The following is a 17,363-nucleotide window of genomic DNA, read 5'->3' on the forward strand; positions in this document are numbered from 1 at the left end:
GAGCCCACATTGGCCAGCTCTTGGTTTTCTTTTTATAAAGTTCCTGCATTCCTTATAAATGTCTTTTTTTAGAAAATAATAGAAAATTTTTCTCCTCCAAATCCCTCCTTAAAGTCTTTTTGCTGCGATGTCTAAATAAAAGCTGGGCAAGACTTATCTCCTGGGGTGCTAAGAATTCTGTCTTGTTAAAAAAAAAGAAAGAAAGGAGGGTAACTATTCTGTGTATTTTAGCTGATCTTCAGTAACTGTGATTGAGCTCTCAGCCTGTGGCAATGCAAGATGTTAGCACAGTTGTCTTTCACTGACTGAAAACTGCAGGTTTTTTATACTTAAATATTTATTAATGCTCAAAACCCTTTTCTTGACTCAAACTGTGCCCTCTTTCATTGAGAGCTGATGGGACAGGACACTTACCTGGCAGGTACCTGGCACAACAGGGACTCTTCAGTTCCCTGCAAGACTGCTCGGAATTCAGAAGGTGAAAAACTTTGAAGTGAGGAGAGGGGCTGAGAATCAAACATAACTCAGAAACCATAATTTCACCTGGATTTTCTCTTCCAGTTTGTTAGATTCTAAGAATTTGTGTGCTTTTCATTTCTATGCTGTACTGAAGTAGATGTTCCACTCACCATATGTGCTTGAAGTTTCTTCTAACAGGCAACAGGGAGGCATTTGGGGTTATGATTGCCAATATGGCAGTGGCATTCCTAAAAATTGAGAAACCTTTCATCAGACTATTTTCTTCTTCCACTCCCTATTCTTTCCTGGGAAAGAGGGTTTGAGAGAGATTTTAAGTTGTGTGCTTGTCTTTATGGTATTTTAGAGTAATATAGTGTTATTACTGCCTATTTATCTGTTGTCTGTCTTACCTGTTTCTTATTTATTTTCATCGTAATCTTGTGTAGGTTTTGGGAGTTTAGTTATAGTCAAAGAAACAGTGAGTGAAATTTGGAGGCTCCTTTAAGAGCTCATCAAATAAAAATAAGGAAAATAGATATTTATTTTTCCCCAAAGAGTAATCTCACTGTTATGTTTTCCAAGCTGCACTTAAAGCTAATATGTGGAGAGTAAAAATAATAGTTAATAATGATATATTTGGGAAGCATGCTGCATTTTATTCTTCAAAGCATTTAAACAGTGGCTCTCTTTTGGTAGTTACTTTTTAGAGAAAAAAGTTAAGTATCTGTTACATGGGCTGCATGAGTTTTAACAAAATTGTTGTCGAGTCTTGGCTTTATCTTAGTGTATTCTTATTTTGTGTGAAACTATATATTATGTCTGGTATTATAAAAACTGTACTTAAAACATCAGTGTTAGTAGCTTAATATTTTAGTCCTTGACGAATTAATGCCTGTGGTAACTGGATGGTTTTAGGTCTTTTCTTATAAACAAGGCCTTACTGATGTGCAAGGAACAGTAATATGTGGCAAAAACTCCACATTAACCAAGGTAAGCAGTATAAATGGGGTGTAGGAATCCCTTTAGACTAAAAATCTCCAAGAGAAAAATCTCCAGAGCCTACAAATTAAAGACCTCCAATATCATTTAAAAATAAAGCCTTTTATGTAGCAGGAGAGCATTTTTTCAGCTGATAATCAAATGACACTATTATGCAGGCTTACTAGATTTGCAAATTTACAGGTTTTTACAAGTCAGTTGGGTCCCTTCCTCAGGAAATCAGTTTAAGTTTTTTTTTCCTGTATTGACTCAAAGAGCCTGGTTGTCCTTAAATCCTTCTGAATATATTTGCCTTATAATTTCACAGCATTGAGTCAACACCCTTATAGGAACTGTAATGCAATAAAAAGAGAAACTGTTCAATATAGTTTCCAGTTACCTCAGGATCACATTTGGAGAAACTGGAATGTACACAATAAAACCTGAGCAAGACTTGAGTTTCATGTTGTTTTGGTACTTTTCAACCTAAAATACCACTTGAAAGCTTTGCTCCACTTCCAGTGGCTGTAAAATGATAAAAATGAAAATGCATGTGACTCCTGAAATGTACATTTTACTGTTTTAAATTTTCTGAGCCATATTTTTGTAAAATTGAAAACTTCATAGGCAAGTCACTAAGCAAAATGTTTTTACTCAGTTTATTTTATTTTTTATTATAGTGAGTGGTTTTGCTTTACTGTGTTCTGCAATGAAATAAAATTCTCTATCATTTGCATTTTTTACTTTGAAAAACAAAAAGTAGATTCAAAGGTGCTTGGTAAACTCTTATTTTGTGAAAACTTTAGATTACACTGGAATCTCCAATGTGCATCATGCTTACAAACAGAATGCTCAGAATTTAGTTCTGCCTCTGGTTTTTGTTTGTGGTTACAGTAAAGTTATTACAAATTTCTTGTTTGTATCCAGAAATAAATTTGTCCTTTGTTTCAGATATGAGTTTATTGCATTTGGTGATATATTTTAATTGTGGTTTCATTTTAGTTTTGCAACTAGAATTAATATGAGAAAATAACTTTAGTTTTGGTGAATGGTTACAAAAAGAAGCTTTTATTTGCATACGACTGTAAAGAAAGAGATCTGGTGTGTTTCCAATTAATAATTTGTAACATAGGTAACTAAATGGGCTTCACTGGAGTAATTATTTTTTTTCTTTTTTTTTTTAGTTGACTTGGAGCATATGCGCACAGTGAAAGTTGACAAGCACCAACGATTCTGTCAGGAAAACAATTTCAGTAGCCATTTTGTGTCAGCCAAGACAGGAGATTCTGTAAGTAAGAAAAATAAAGTCCTTTTGGATGTCTTTTTTCAAAATGCCATTATTCTGTGTTATGATGTAGCTGTATTACAATACTTCATCTATCAAACCAGAGAAAAATTTGGCTGCTGTAGGTCCTTTTTTGCTTACCTACTGGCATGAAAAATAGAGCTTTATATAAGTGTGTGGTTTTTATTAATCACAGTGGCTTCTCTGATTTGCAATTCAAGGTGTAGATTTTAATATGGAAATGGGCTTGCATCAGAATGACAGCTGCAAACTGCTGGAGCTGTGCTGGGTATCAGCCTGCAGTTAAAATGAGTTAAATGAGTTAAAATGAGCTCCTTCAAGTCCAGGTGGAGTTGCATTTATAGACCATCAATAGAGAAACTTCCTACACTTGGTAGCATCACAAGATCCTCTTGGGATCAAAGTTTTTAATATGGGGTCTGAGCCATGGAGGGACACTCCCTCTGCAGGGCCATCAAAATGGGAACATTCTGGTATTTGTATTCCTTTGCAGAAGATGTTTTTGAACAATTTTTTGACTCTGGGCTAATTGGGTTATTTGTTTTAGCTGGGAGCCTGTGGAAGAAAAGTTTTTTTCTTCTCAGTTGACAGTATCAGTGTGTTTTGCATTTCACATGCCTGATGTCTTATGTCATACCCATAAAACAGTCCTGTGTCTGTCTCCTATTTATGACAACATAGTTTAGTTTATTTTTTTGTTATTGAATAGTAAGAGCATATTCAATTATATGGAAGTAGAATTCCAAAACACAAATGGAATCACTTACTTAAAGATCTTTTATGGGACCTCTACATTAGGCTGCCTAATTTTATAAGACAGTAGTTATTCTGTAAATTCTAACAATACTGCTGTTAGAAATGCAGTGAATCCTGATTCTCCCTTTAGTTTCTCTGAAATCTTGAGCACAAATTTCCAAAATGAAAATTTTTATGCTAGAAAGAAGAAAGATTTCATGACACTTCAGTCAATGATGTGTGCATCTTATAAAATGTGTTCCTTTCCAAAGGAGACAGCGTTTTTTTGAAATTTGGTTATAGGAAGAAAAAGCAGTTCTTTTTACAAATTGGATATATTTACCATAACAAATTATGAAGGAATCTTTTATTACATCTTTTAACTGATTCATTAATTACAGCAGCATCCCATTATATATTCTGAATGTACTTTTTTAAACTTACTGTTTAAAACCAAAAGTAAATCTGAATATTCCTAGCAAGCATTAGCCAGAAATCTCTGTTGAATTACCTACTAACAAAAAAGGCACGAGATACAGTTTACAGTAGTTAATTTTATTTTCAATGTACATTTGAATTAACTCTTTCACTCTTACCCCTACGGCCTTTCAAAATCTTCCTTTATTTGGGTAGTTGTGCAGGAAAGACAGGGTGTTTACCCTAGACAGTGATTTAAGAAGAGGCCATCCATGGCTACTGTATATATAGCCTAGAGGAGTCTTAAATACCCATTTAAGATAAATGAAGTGATTTGTTTTGTTTACATCAGGGTCTTTCCAACAGACTCGTTTGCAAAAGATAATTTTATGGGCATAGAAAAGTCCTAAAGTCTCCTCAGGGGTAAAAAAAAACCCCAAAAATCCACTTTTGTGAAAGATTTAGGATAGCTGACTGTCTTACTGTCAACCAAACTGCTCAACTAAAGCACTGACCTCATGGCTGATGTGGTGGGCACAAAGCATCCTCATGGCTGGTTTTCTTGCTCCTGAGAGCCTGGTGTGAGTTCAAGGTCTCTGGGCAAGGTGAGTGTGCTCAGGGTTTCATTTCTTGCTGTGAATATGCTACTGGAATAGACCAGTCCTACACCAAGTAGTTCAGAGAAAGAGAAATTCTTTTGGGAGCTACCATGGCTTACTGCTTGTGCCACAAATTCATTGCTAGTTTCAATGTCAGGTGTAAGAGATTGTGGAGATAGTGGTTTTTTGGATTTTCATTAAAAATGACAAAAAGCACTTACCTTTTGGAGGTAAGCATGATGAAAAGCAATTAGTAGTAGTTTATGTTGGGAGCTGAGTTGAATTACCATGAAGATAAAATAGAAGTTGCAGCTTGATAATACAGTGTTTTGCAAGATTAGTCTGCTTCTCTTCAACATCTGTTGTGTTTTCTAATCTTATTTAAGATGCAGCTGCCTGAACAGTAAGATTGGTGAACTGGACTGAGATGAATTAATTAAGATAGCTGGACTGAATTATTTAAGATAGCATTGCCACCCCATGCTATCTGTCAAACCACATCCAAAGCCTGACTCTGCTGGCTTTGTACATGCCATACACCATCCTGCTTGTTTCCTTCTGTTCAGTAAAACACCCAAAGTTGTGCAAAGCTCTTCAGAACAAATCTGTCTTTACTTGGCTCTTGTATTGCTAATGGTTTTTGCACATGTGCAGCAGAGATTTTGTTGATAATGCACAGTTCTGTTGGTTTCAGAAACCTCCATCACTGTTGAACAATACACTGATAATATATTTTTGTGCTAAACATTACTGAATACCCTTATTCATTTTTTATAGCACTGAGAGTAGTGGGTTGTGTTAAAGCTTGTTTAAACTTTGGTCTCTGGAGGCAGAGGGAAGTGTTGCTTAACAATCCAGCATACTGTTCATTCCTTGTTCCATTGTTGATTTATTTTCTCCAATTTTTAAACAAAACTGAATGTACAAGATGAGATTATTTTCAGATCTCTTTTGCACAGGTTGTAATTTTGTATATCTCAAGGATGTCTGGTTTTAATCATTTAAATGCAATTTAATTTTTTTTCCGTAGGTCCTCCTGTGTTTTCAGAGAATTGCTGCTGACATACTTGGCATCAAATTAAACAAAGCAGAATTGGAACAGTCACAGGTGATTTTTCCACAAATACTTGTTTTTCCTTTGTATTTGATTTAGTATTAAAAAGGTAATCTCATTGCAAATTAATAAGTGTTCTTTAGAGCAAGCTGCATCTATTGGTCTGAAGACAATTATTTGCTTCCACAACAGCTTTAAAAAATATATGTAATTCTTTACATATCCATCACAGTAAACTTGCTGAAACAGGAAAAGGTGTGTTCAAAAATTAGGAAAAAACATCAGATTGAGAGCAGCTTGTTTAAAAGCAGTATTTTAAATCCTTTTATTTTTTAAAACCTCTCTATATGTATACACATACAGGTACCATGAAGACACTCTTACATATGCACTATTACATATGCACTATAACATTACACATGCAGTATGTACATTACTGTACATTGATGCTAGATACAGTTCTTAAGATTTTCTTTTTTAATTCTTTACATATTTAAAAACATTTCACTGAGAACACTACAAGTTTAAGTGATAGAAGGCATAAGCTTCTGTGAATGGGAATGTTCTAAATCAATCTGCAATGTCAGTCATACAGGAAAAAATACTATTTGTCAGTCACAGGGTCAGGAATTAATGGTGTCAAATCCTGTCTTTGGTTAATCTCAGGTTTTCAGGGTGTCTAATCCAGGACAAGAGCACTTTTCTCAGTAGTGGCTGTCTGCCTTGGGGAAGCCCATTGACTTTGTAGTCCCTATTGCCCATATTATTCTGATGTGCAGATGAATAATGAACCCACTTCTGTTTCAATATCCCCATCCCAACAGCAGGAGACCTGTGGAATCATGAGTTTGGGGATCTGTTTTGCCTCCCTGGTATCTGCAATCTCTACCAATCCCAAATAATCTCCTCCAAAAGGAGCTGCATAGTTTCTGCCCTGGCATTTTGTGGTTTGTTCTTTGCATGGTGTTATCTCAGGGATTTTCTGCCATTTCCTCTGAAGTAAGAAGAGGCTGAGACAGCAGAATGTTTCCTCCCAGCCATAGGTGGGGATGGCATCAAAAAGGTTGTCCCCTGTTGTTCTGGATTGGTTTGAGACGTGGTTGTGGCCATTTCCTTGTCAACACATGGCAAAACCTTGCTGCATGTCCTCCTCTGAACTGGAGCAGAGCTTTGTTGCAGCCCATGCTGTTCAGTAATTGATGTATGCAAAATAAACATTGGTTTATGACCTTACCATTTAGTGGAGAAAATATGTTTTCACTATTTAAAAAAACTTGGTTGTAGTTCTGTTAATTAAAATGTGAGTACTTGCTTAACAAAAAATTATTTTTGATCTAACTTACATTGATAAGACCAGTGCTAATTGTTCAAATAGGCAGTCAAGAAAGAGGTTTTCTAATATAACTCCTTTTCTCTTACCACATACTTCTTCCTAGTTACTTCCTAATTAATTCTCCTGCCAGGAAAACTGTGTAGGTTTAAACCAAAAAGATTTTGGTTAAAACCAACAAGCCCAGTTTCAGAAACTGAAATACAAAGGTTATACTGCTGTAGCAATCTTTACTATATAATGACATTTTAGATTACAATATGCTTACTTTAAGTTTAATTGAACCAAAAGGTAGCTGTTCCAGTCCTGTAATAACCTGAACCTGCTGGTTAATACCAGCATTAAACAATTACCAGAAAATAGGGCAAGGAGTTTATTTAAAAGAAAGGCAAAACATTTCTTATGAACAGCTTTGTCCTCTGCTTTTTGAAATACACAATAAACATGTAATTTCTGCCAGTGGTTTGGTGCTGCAGTGATTACGATTTTCTGTTGAAGTCTTTAACTGGAAAACTGGATTGCAAACAGTAAAATGGGAAAGTATATTTGTAGTACTTACCTAACAAACCAAGGAGCTTCAAAAAGCTGTAATTCATAGGTAAATTCTGTCTTCAGGGATCTTTTACTATGAAGGCACCATACATCTGTTGTTCAGAGTTGTGAGATTGTTTGCATATCAGTAATTTAGCACCTAAACAATTCTTTAATTTTCCTTTGGTTGCTTATCTAGCACTGGAACATCAGTCTTAAAACCTCCCTGTGCTGTGTGATGTTGTGCTCCTGGAGATGTAAGATTATAGATAGGTATGCAAATACCTTAAATTACCAAAAAAAAAAAAAAAAAAAAAAAAAGAAAAAAAAGAAAAATGGGGTTCTACAGAAAATAGTAGCTTTCTAAAGAGAGTGTCACTTCTTATGTTGTTTTTAAGGTAAGAACATCCATAGAGCCCTGACTCAGGACTACATAATTCTTGACCTATTGGTGTTGGCTTTAAGTAGAATTCTTCCTACCTCAGTATCTTAATTACAATTTTTCATTTTTGTGTGTAGATCAATGGAATGTGGAATATGTAGATCAGCCAAAGCTGATACTCTGCAAATTGCAGCAGGAACAGCCTCTAAATAGTTAATATTCTTAATTTAAATGCTCACTATGGGCCACACATTACTGTTAACAGGAATCCAACATATTTAAAAAAAAAAAAAAGGTAAAAAAACCCCCATCAAGAGCAAGAACAAAAAAACAGCACCACATGTAAAATCAATGCTGGAAAGTGGAGTTGGACAGATAAGAAACTTCGGTGTTGCTATTCGGAACAGAAGAAATCCTTATGTGATGCTACTCTGTGTGCTGTGAGAGTAGGAAAGCAGCTGCTTGGCGTTGCAAGGTTCTCCTAATCAGGGGTGGTTTCAATCCATTCTGCACAAGCAATAGTTCTTTGTTCCCCAGAAAACCTTTGCTTCCTTTCAGAGTGCTCTTTTGAGTGGAATTGCCTGGATTTAAGTCAGTGAGAAACCAATGGGAATCATAGCAGAGTGTCTTAAGGGTCATTGTATGGAACCAAAAAATACTCTGGTCACTTCTTAAGAGAGGGAAGGGAAAGCAATTTCTCTACAGAAAATTGGAGGAGAAAAACTTGAAGCTTCATATCTTTAAGGAGATGAATAGGAAATCTCTTGGGAAAAGTTTATTAGACTAATTGAAGTAATGTTCTGATGCATTTTCCCAAACCCAAAGCACTGCTCTCTTGTTGAGAAGGAGGTGGGGTTAGATGATGTTGCCATTATGAGGGGTCTGGTTGACCACAGGCTTCTTTATGACCAATACAGGGTCCTTAATGTGGTTGAGTCTTGCTTTGGATTTGTTTGCTTGATGTAGTGTTTTGGGGTTTTTTTCCATTTGTAAAATGCACAGGACTTAAATTGCAAAACAGTTACATATGTTCCTTGAAGTTTTTAGACATTTAATACCTTAGCAATTCAACTATAAAAGCATATAAGTAGATAGATTGAGACTAGATAAATACTAAAAAGAAACAGGGAAATGAAATAGTAATTGTAACTTGTCCTTAAATCACTAAGTATGCAAGTGTTGACTCATATCTAATTTTTAAACAGACTAAAATTCATTTCAGTTTTTAAAGGTGTGCACTATTTACATGTTCAATTGTATCTTTGAATTTGCAATGTGGGGTTTCATAATTTTAAAAAAAAGAGAAGGTTGTTGCTTGAATTTGCTTGAATTTGTTTGTCAGAGAACATTAGATGTCTCCTTTCAATCAAGGTAGTAACAAAGTATAAGATAAAATTCTGAGTTTGTGCGAAATGTCAGCAGTGAAATACCAGATGTGAATGATGTTTTGTTACACATTTCTTCATTACTTGCATTTTTTATTTTATGCCTGAAGATCCTATTTCTTGTGTTTAAAATTGTTTAGAATTGTCCCAGTCACTAGGAAGATTTTGGAATTGACTCCCAGGTGGTCGGAACTAAGCAATAGGAATCCCACATTGTTTTAACTCCTATGAATTTGTGGGGTTTGACTCATGACTTTTGAGCTGTGATGAGTGGCAGAACTGCAGAAGCTCTTATGAAAAGTGGATGAGGGTTCTTTGCCCCCTCCAAATTAACATCAAAACTTGTGTTTAATTATCTGCAAGAGCAAGCCTTAGAAATGGACTTACTTGCCATGTGTTACTTTAGAAAACAGCCGCAGCAGTTTAAGATATTAATGCAACCCAAGCTATTTGTTACCTCCCTTTTGCTGGAATTTATCACTCCCACAGCAGAATCAGAAAATGGAAGGTGATCATGTGCCTTGGCCACATCAGGGGGAAGTTGAACAACTTAGCTTAAACTGCTGCTGAAAGTTGTTTTTTAAGTGAAGCTGCCAGACTTTGTGCTGAAGCGGATGAGGTGCAAGCACACGTTGCATTCCCCCAACCCTCCTTTGGCAGCAGTGATCTGATCTCCAGCAGACGAATAGGACAGACATTTGGGGGTGGTAAGTTTTGAAACTATCTCAGCTAGAGCTACTCAACTTTGTCTGCTAACGTGCTGAGATGACTGCTCATCAAAATTCATTTGGGCAAAACCTTGGTGAAAAACAAAGACCTCGATTGCTCCTCGTGCGTGCCTGGAAAGCAGAGCATGTTTTTGAAGTGGAACAGTTCCAAAGTAAGAAAATTGCAGATTCTGTCTTATTTTCAGCCCTTAAAATATTCTCCCTTTTAAATCGCAAGGGTCTGATGAAATTTGAGGAAATAGCTCCTTTACTAATCAAATGTTTTTCTTTCTGTATTTTTTACTTTCAACCGGAGTGTAAAAGCTGCATGGGGTACAGCTTTGTTCCTTGGCACTGGCAAGAGTTAGCATTTTTGTAAGTGATGTGTAGTTTTCTCTTTAACTAAATGCCAGTTCAGCAAACCAGGGGGTGTGTGCCAGCTTTGTACTAGAAGATGTTTGGCAAGTAAGTGAGATCTGGAATTCAGAGCACTTGCAAGCAGAATGGTTATTTCTAGGTACTAACAGTGGCTTGAACCATGACAATGCTATGCCTGACTTAGAAACTGATTCAGAAAAAACCAGGTTTTTAATTAACATGAAGTTAATACAAGAAATGTTGCAGTGGTATTTTTTTCACTTTTACACAAATGAAATTCCTGTAGAAAATCCAAGTAATTTATGATAGTCTGTTTCTTGCTGCAGCTTTAAGCATGGGTCACTAACCTGCCTGTGTTTACAGGATGGGCTTTAGACCAATGTTTTAAGGAACAATTAATTGCAAGGTTTTTTTCTTTTTTTTTTTTTTTTTTTTTTTTTCCCCTCAGCTCTAGTCAAAAGCTTGGTATGAAGAAACTAGGTCCTGTGAGGTCAGATAACACTGTTTAATGCTAAAACTCCTACTACTGCCTTACATGGGATTTGGCAACCTTTCCCTTGATAACATCAGGCCAGGAGTCCAGTAAATCATGAGTGTTGTTCACTAGATAAGATAATATGAATGTGATCAATTAAACTCCAGAAGAGTACATCAGCAGCTAATAAATCCTGATCCCTTACCAGCCAGTGCAATTTTTGTTGCTTTTTGAACAAATTGGTTTTATTTAGAGAGGTAACCTTTAACATCTACTGTTTATATAATCCAGTTTCTGTATTGTTTCTTTTAAAATAATAATATTTATTAATTCATGCATTAATTTTATCTGGTTTGGGGTGTCTCCCATAGCAGTCCTACCTCCTCTATTACTTTGCTGACATTGCTCAATGAATTTTTCTCTCCTTTGCACTGTATTAATAGTGAGGAAACTTTCAATGGGTTGATTTTTCTTTAAGGGAAAAAATGAGAGCCTTTGATTTTTCTTCATATAAAAAATAAAAGTTTTGCAGTACATAGATGTGAGGTTGTTAATTTATGTCACTGTTTTTGATTGCATCTTTAGTTATAATGCAATAGTTCTGTAGTGAAAAAGGTGGATGTGTACACCCAATGCAGTTGTTGCAGTTGTTTGATAGGAATCAATTTGATATATAAATATTCTGGACTACAAGGAATAGGCCATTGTCATCTTTTCTCCCACTGAATGCCTTTTCTTATTCTCTTTCTCTTCCTTTTTAACCATTTTTGTTGGTTGCATGTTGGAACATTTCACTTTGGTGCTTTGGAAGGGCAATGTCCTTGAAGCAGCTTGAGGAGCAGCTAAAAGCTTCCAGCTAGAGATGCTGCTCTTGCATTAAGGCCTGAAAAGCAATGCACTTTACTTTTGTTTTGCTTCTGCATGGTCTTTATGTCATTTATTCATTCATTCTTTTCAGCTACTGATCAATCTCTCCATTTTTCTCCCTCTCTGCATTCTTCTCCTTGCCCTCTCCTATCCATTCTGTTGGTACATGATTACCAGCGTGTTGTCAGGGCAGAACTAGTGAAATATCCTGAAGAAGATAACCAGCATCACAACACTTCCAACTGCCAGAGCAAAGTCTGCTCAATGCAGTAGTTCAGGTATTGATGGAAAACTTGGGTTCTTTGTTTTTTTTGTTTGTTTTCCTTTCAAACTGTACTAATTTTACACAAAATAATAGTTGTTACGGTTAAGTTCTATTGGAAAAAATGTCTTTTGTGGCTGGAAGCACTTGTAGTGCTTAACATATTATTTGGAGCTCTGTGTACAATTATCTGATGTTTCTAATAACCAGATAGCTCATGGAAGCTTTGAAATACTTTGTGTTCCTGTATTATTCAAAATGCTACGTGGCTGTCTCAGATTGAAATGGACAAAAAACTGGAATCTCATTTCCATCTCCTCATATAGGAGACACCAACAGGCTTCTCAAATGCTTTTTAAATAGGATGGGCAATATCTTTGGGGTCTGGATTAGAAAATCAATATTTATGGTATGCAGAGGTTCTGTTTGTGTTAATTCAGTCTTTAGTCAGTCTGCCTATCAAAGCTTTTGTGAAATATAATTGTATGTGAAATTTGCTTTGAATTCTGTCCATGTTTTCCTGTGAGGTGCCTGGAATAGAGACAGAAAGGAAAATCTGTGTACATTTTCCAGTTACAATTTAGGCAGCTATTCTTAAAGAATACTTTACCATTGTTTGTGTAAACAAGGAGGATTTTATTGCATTCATACCAGACAGTTTTAATGGAAATAAAACTTTTGCAAAAAAGAATTCATGTTACATTTGTAGTGTTACAAAAACCTACAAGGCTTACTGGATAATGTGGTATTTAGAATGAGAATTAGCACCTGATAAGTGTTTCTGTAAGGTAATGAAAAAAAAAACCCACGAATAGTGTCTTGTTTTGCCTACAATTTTCCCCTTCATATTTCACACTGAAATACCTGATGAATGCTTTGCCAGCATGAAATTTGTATTTTCTGATTGTTCCTGTGTTTTCTTTCATGGCAGAGGGTGGTGAAGGCAGATATTGTCAACTACAGCCAGGAGCCTGTGACAAGGACTGTTAATCCTCCTAGAAGCTCAATGTGTGCAGTTCAGTGACCGTGGTGTTCTCCTCTCTTTGGATCCCTCTGGAGATCCCTCTACCTTGACAAAGGCTCTGGGATTACAAGGAACTTTGTTTTTACAGGGACCATCCCAACATTCAGAAACGTCTTGCACCACTCTACGCCAAGAAGCAGTTTATTGACTGACCAAAAAAATTCAAAGATGAGACCACACACTTCAAAAAATTAAGGTCTACATTCTTCAAAAATTTATTTAAATCAGTGTAACTACGTTTCTATGTTTTCTCCTATCTATTTGATACTGGAATAAAAATGGATGAAAAAGTCCTGCATTCAGAATACTTTTAAAGACATCACCATGAAAAGGTATTTTGCTAAAGTGTTTTCAAAGTTTTTTTCCCCATTTTTTTTTCCCTCCTGTGATCTGAACTAGCACTCAGCAAAATGTAACTTGGAAAAGATATTTTTGGGATAATTTAAAACACGTAATACATTTTATTTAGGGATAATTTGAAAGTATTCCATTAATATATATACATAGTGCAAAATGTATAAATTGTATGCAGTAAGAAACAGTGCTCAAAATAAAAAGTTATATTATAAAAATGCTTTCCTGCAGTCTCAAGCTGTCTCCATGGATGTTCTGAAAAATGCTCATGGTTTTGTGTATTTTTATTACCACACAGCATTACTTTTTGCAGCAGTAGATATGTTTATATGTCCTCATGAATATGGATGAACCTCAGTCAACAGTTTGGGTTGTAAATGCTGAGTGATATATTCAGCATGCATTAGAAACTGTTGATAGATCAATTAGGTTCAGTCATTTTTAATTACTAACTGAATGACTTCTGGCCTGGTACTCTCTTCTTTTAGGTTAAGAGTAAGTGACAAATGAAAAGCTGTCTGCTCTGATCATCACATTTCTCCTCTGTTCCCTTTCCTAGCAGCCTTTTTCAGAATTTTTTTCTCTACTGGCACAGCTGAAAAGGAAGCTAAAGAGAGGTAAAAAATATTAAGGTAACTCAGTTCCAAACTAGAAATAGTTTTCTGTTTTAACTCTAGAATGTGTTTTCTGATCAAGTAAAACACAACATTTAGAGATTTAGAAAACTGGTGAGGACTGAGTGAAGGAAACTTGTGTTTCACAAATGAAAATTATAAAGTCCTTCAAGTGAGTGTTCTTATGTGCTTAATAGTTGGGGTTATTTAACTATTAATAGTTTAATGAAATAGTTAAACTACTTTATGTTATTAAGAAAAGAAAAATATTGCAGACAGCAAAAGGTGCTATTTATTATTATTATTTTGGTATATTCCAAGCTCATTACAAAACTAGGTTCATTTTTAAACCATTCAGCATGCAACTTAATTTTACAATCACATGATGAGGACAGTGCTGTAATATTTTATCATGCAAAGGTGGGAAGTTCCAAGACACAAGCTGAGATACTGAGAAATGCTTCTGCCCTAAGGTAGGTGTGAATTTGCTGTAAATTATTTACTCTGGATTCCAGTCTCTCTTCTTACTCCTGTGCACAGCTTTACCTTCCAGTAAAACTGAGCTGAAAACTGAGCTGAAAACTTCTACAGCCACCAGGTGAGAACTTTTCCAAGAGTTTTTCTGAAGGTTTATGCCCTCCAAAGCACATTTCTTTTTAAAAAATTCTCAAATTTCATGCTTTATTTGTGTCCTGAACTCTGTCTGTATATTCAAATATTTATGAGCCCTGCCAGAGCCCTCTTTTTCTGGTACCTGTGAATCAGCTTCCTAATCCTGCTTCCAAAGTAAGATGTAGCATGGTTTTAAAATCCAAACAGTGCTTTTCTCTTAAAAATTTATGTAATCTCCCATTTCAAAAGCTTCATAACTTGGAATGCCAAGCTCTTTATTACCCTGAATAATAAGAAATTTTTTGCTTTTACATTTGAGGTAATGCTGCAGCGTGGTGGTTGTGATAGATGTCCCAGTCCCAGCTACTTTACAGATGGATTTTACATCTCTGTTTTTAGTTGTCTTTGACTTGTACATCCTTTTGTGTTTTATTCCCATTGATCTTTTCACCATTTTCTGTTAAAGCCCTACCTCCTCTGATGGTATTTTTGTTTACATTTCCAAGCTGCTCTCATTCTTCCTCCCTAACACACATGTATGTTATTTACACTAACCAGGAATCTCTTATGTGCCCCCAGCCCCTCCTTTTGCTGCCCCTCTTCACCTCCCCAGGTTTTCTGTATTCTGCACTGACCTCCACTCTTCCTGCCTTGCCCTAGCCTGGCTGCCCCATTTACATCCATTACCTGTCCACATTTTAATCCTTACAAATGAGCTTTTCTTTTTTTTCTTTTTTCTTTTTTTTTTCTTCTTTTTTTTTCTTTCTTTTTCCTTCTTTTTTTCTTTATTTTTTCCCTTTCTTTTCTTATTTTCTTCCTTTTTCTTCCATTCTTTTCTTCCATTCTTTTCTTCCATTCTTTTCTTCCATTCTTTTCTTCCATTCTTTTCTTCCATTCTTTTCTTCCATTCTTTTCTTCCTTCCTTGTCTTCCTTCCTTGTCTTCCTTCCTTGTCTTCCTTCCTTGTCTTCCTTCCTTGTCTTCCTTCCTTGTCTTCCTTCCTTGTCTTCCTTCCTTGTCTTCCTTCCTTCCTTGTCTTCCTTCCTTCCTTGTCTTCCTTTTCCTTTTCCTTTTCCTTTTCCTTTTCCTTTTCCTTTTCCTTTTCCTTTTCCTTTTCCTTTTCCTTTTCCTTTTCCCTTTCCCTTTCCCTTTCCCTTTCCCTTTCCCTTTCCCTTTCCCTTTCCCTTTCCCTTTCCCTTTTCCCTTTTCCCTTTTCCCTTTTCCCTTTTCCCTTTTCCCTTTTCCCTTTTCCCTTTTCCCTTTTCCCTTTTCCCTTTTCCCTTTTCCCTTTTTTTCCTTTTTCCCTTTTTTCTTTTTTTCTTTCCCTTTTTTTCTTTCCCTTTTTTTCTTTCCCTTTTTTTCTTTCCCTTTTTTTCTTTCCCTTTTTTTCTTTCCCTTTTTTTCTTTCCCTTTTTTTCTTTTTTCCTTTTTTTCTTTCCCTTTTTTTCTTTTCCTTTTTTTTCTTCATTTCTTTTCTTTTTCTTTTCTTCCTTTCTTTCCTCTCTTCTTTCTCTCTCTTCTCTCTTTTCTCTCTTTCCTTTTTGCTCAGCCCTGGGGACTGCTCCCTGTTTCCCCAGGATTCCAGCTGCAGCCTCAACCCTTGGCTGTGGTCGCTGCCTTTGTGGTGCTGCAGCAGCTGTGGCTGCAGCTTCAGGGGTGTCATTGCCATCGGGATGGCCCAGGTTCCACCAGGCTGAACAGAAAGGTCAGAGATAATGCTGGAGGATTAAACAACATGGAGAGAGGGAGGAGACACTGTTTTACAGGGAATTCTGGAGGCTGGAGGGATAGAAACAAATTTGGTGGGAGAGATGTGTAAGGGGGAGGCAGGAGAGCCACCACCTCCGTGCCTGCTCTGCTTCCATAAGCGATGTTCCACTGCTCTGATCCACTTAGAGTAGGGTTTAAGCATGTGCCACAATAATGCACTTAAAATTTTCTTGCAAGGTGAGAACGAGTTGAAAGCAGTTCAACAAACCCTAATGAAGTGAAACTTTCCAAAAGTGAGGTGGCATGTGCTTAATGTCCATTGACGTGAGGGGTGGGAGCGTGTTCATTCCTGAGCCTGAGGCCAGATGGAGGGAAGAAACATGTTCAGGGCCTGATTTAATACAGATCCACACCCTTGGAGTGATCTGCCTGCTCAGAGCTGGTGTAACCCATCTTGAGTAACAGCTCCACACCTAAAAAGCCTCTCTAAATTCAGCTCCACAGCTAAAAAGTCTGTCTAAGTTCAGCCCTCCTAGGGTCAGGCTGGTGTGAGGTGGGGGATGCCAATAGGCACATAGTGTCTGGCTGGCTGTCAGGTCACCAGTGCTTTTAAAACATATTTTTTAAGGATTATGAGATTCATGCAGCTTCTTACCTGTGGTGGTTGTAAAATCTGGGGGGTCAGATTGCATCTGTCTCCTGAACAGCAGTGTGAAGGTATTTTCCCTTACTGCTGCCATCAGTGCCAGAACCCAGGATGAGTTCATGATCTCCTCTCCAAATACATCATTATTTTGGGAATTCATAAGAGCTATGAAAACACATGAGGCTTCATTTAAACCAAAATAATTAAAAAATAAATATGGTTGAAGTGTGCATACAAGGTCACTAGAAAGATGATGTGAAGTGGATGCTCTTTTGAGGAATTTGAGTATTGTTGGTGATCTCTATCTGAATCATTGGGCATCTGTTTACAAAAAAAAAACCCCAAAAATAAAGCACTGTTTGAGTTTCACTGTAACTAAAGGGCTTTTGCATTGGGCAAAAGCCTCTTTTTAAATGCAGAGCTAATTTGCTTGTCAAAGTAAACACTGGCAAATTCACTTGATAATGAATGGGGTAGTCAAAATTTTATAATGTTTCTAATGAAAAATATCATAGTAATATTTAAAGTTGGCTATGCCT

General features: G+C 36.4%; 1 protein-coding gene across 7 annotated transcripts in view; it reads left to right on the forward strand.

Annotated features, from left to right (window-relative positions):
* Positions 1–13,461, forward strand: part of RAB28 (RAB28, member RAS oncogene family) — a 59,613-nt gene extending 46,152 nt beyond the window's left edge. The window contains exons 5-9 of one of the 7 annotated variants that reach the window (XR_011725861.1): positions 2,622–2,725; positions 5,525–5,602; positions 10,200–10,258; positions 11,781–11,881; positions 12,797–13,461. Coding sequence is in view for 6 of the 7 variants with exons in the window: in XM_071743935.1 (XP_071600036.1) it covers positions 2,622–2,725; positions 5,525–5,602; positions 7,609–7,776 (350 nt within the window). In the remaining variant the exon portion in view is untranslated. The other 6 variants (XM_071743936.1, XM_071743937.1, XM_071743935.1 and 3 more) reach the window with 6 other exon arrangements.
* Positions 13,462–17,363: the final 3,902 nt, after the last annotated feature.

Source organism: Heliangelus exortis, chromosome 4 (genome assembly GCF_036169615.1).
Source record: "Heliangelus exortis chromosome 4, bHelExo1.hap1, whole genome shotgun sequence".
NCBI lineage: Eukaryota > Metazoa > Chordata > Aves > Apodiformes > Trochilidae > Heliangelus > Heliangelus exortis.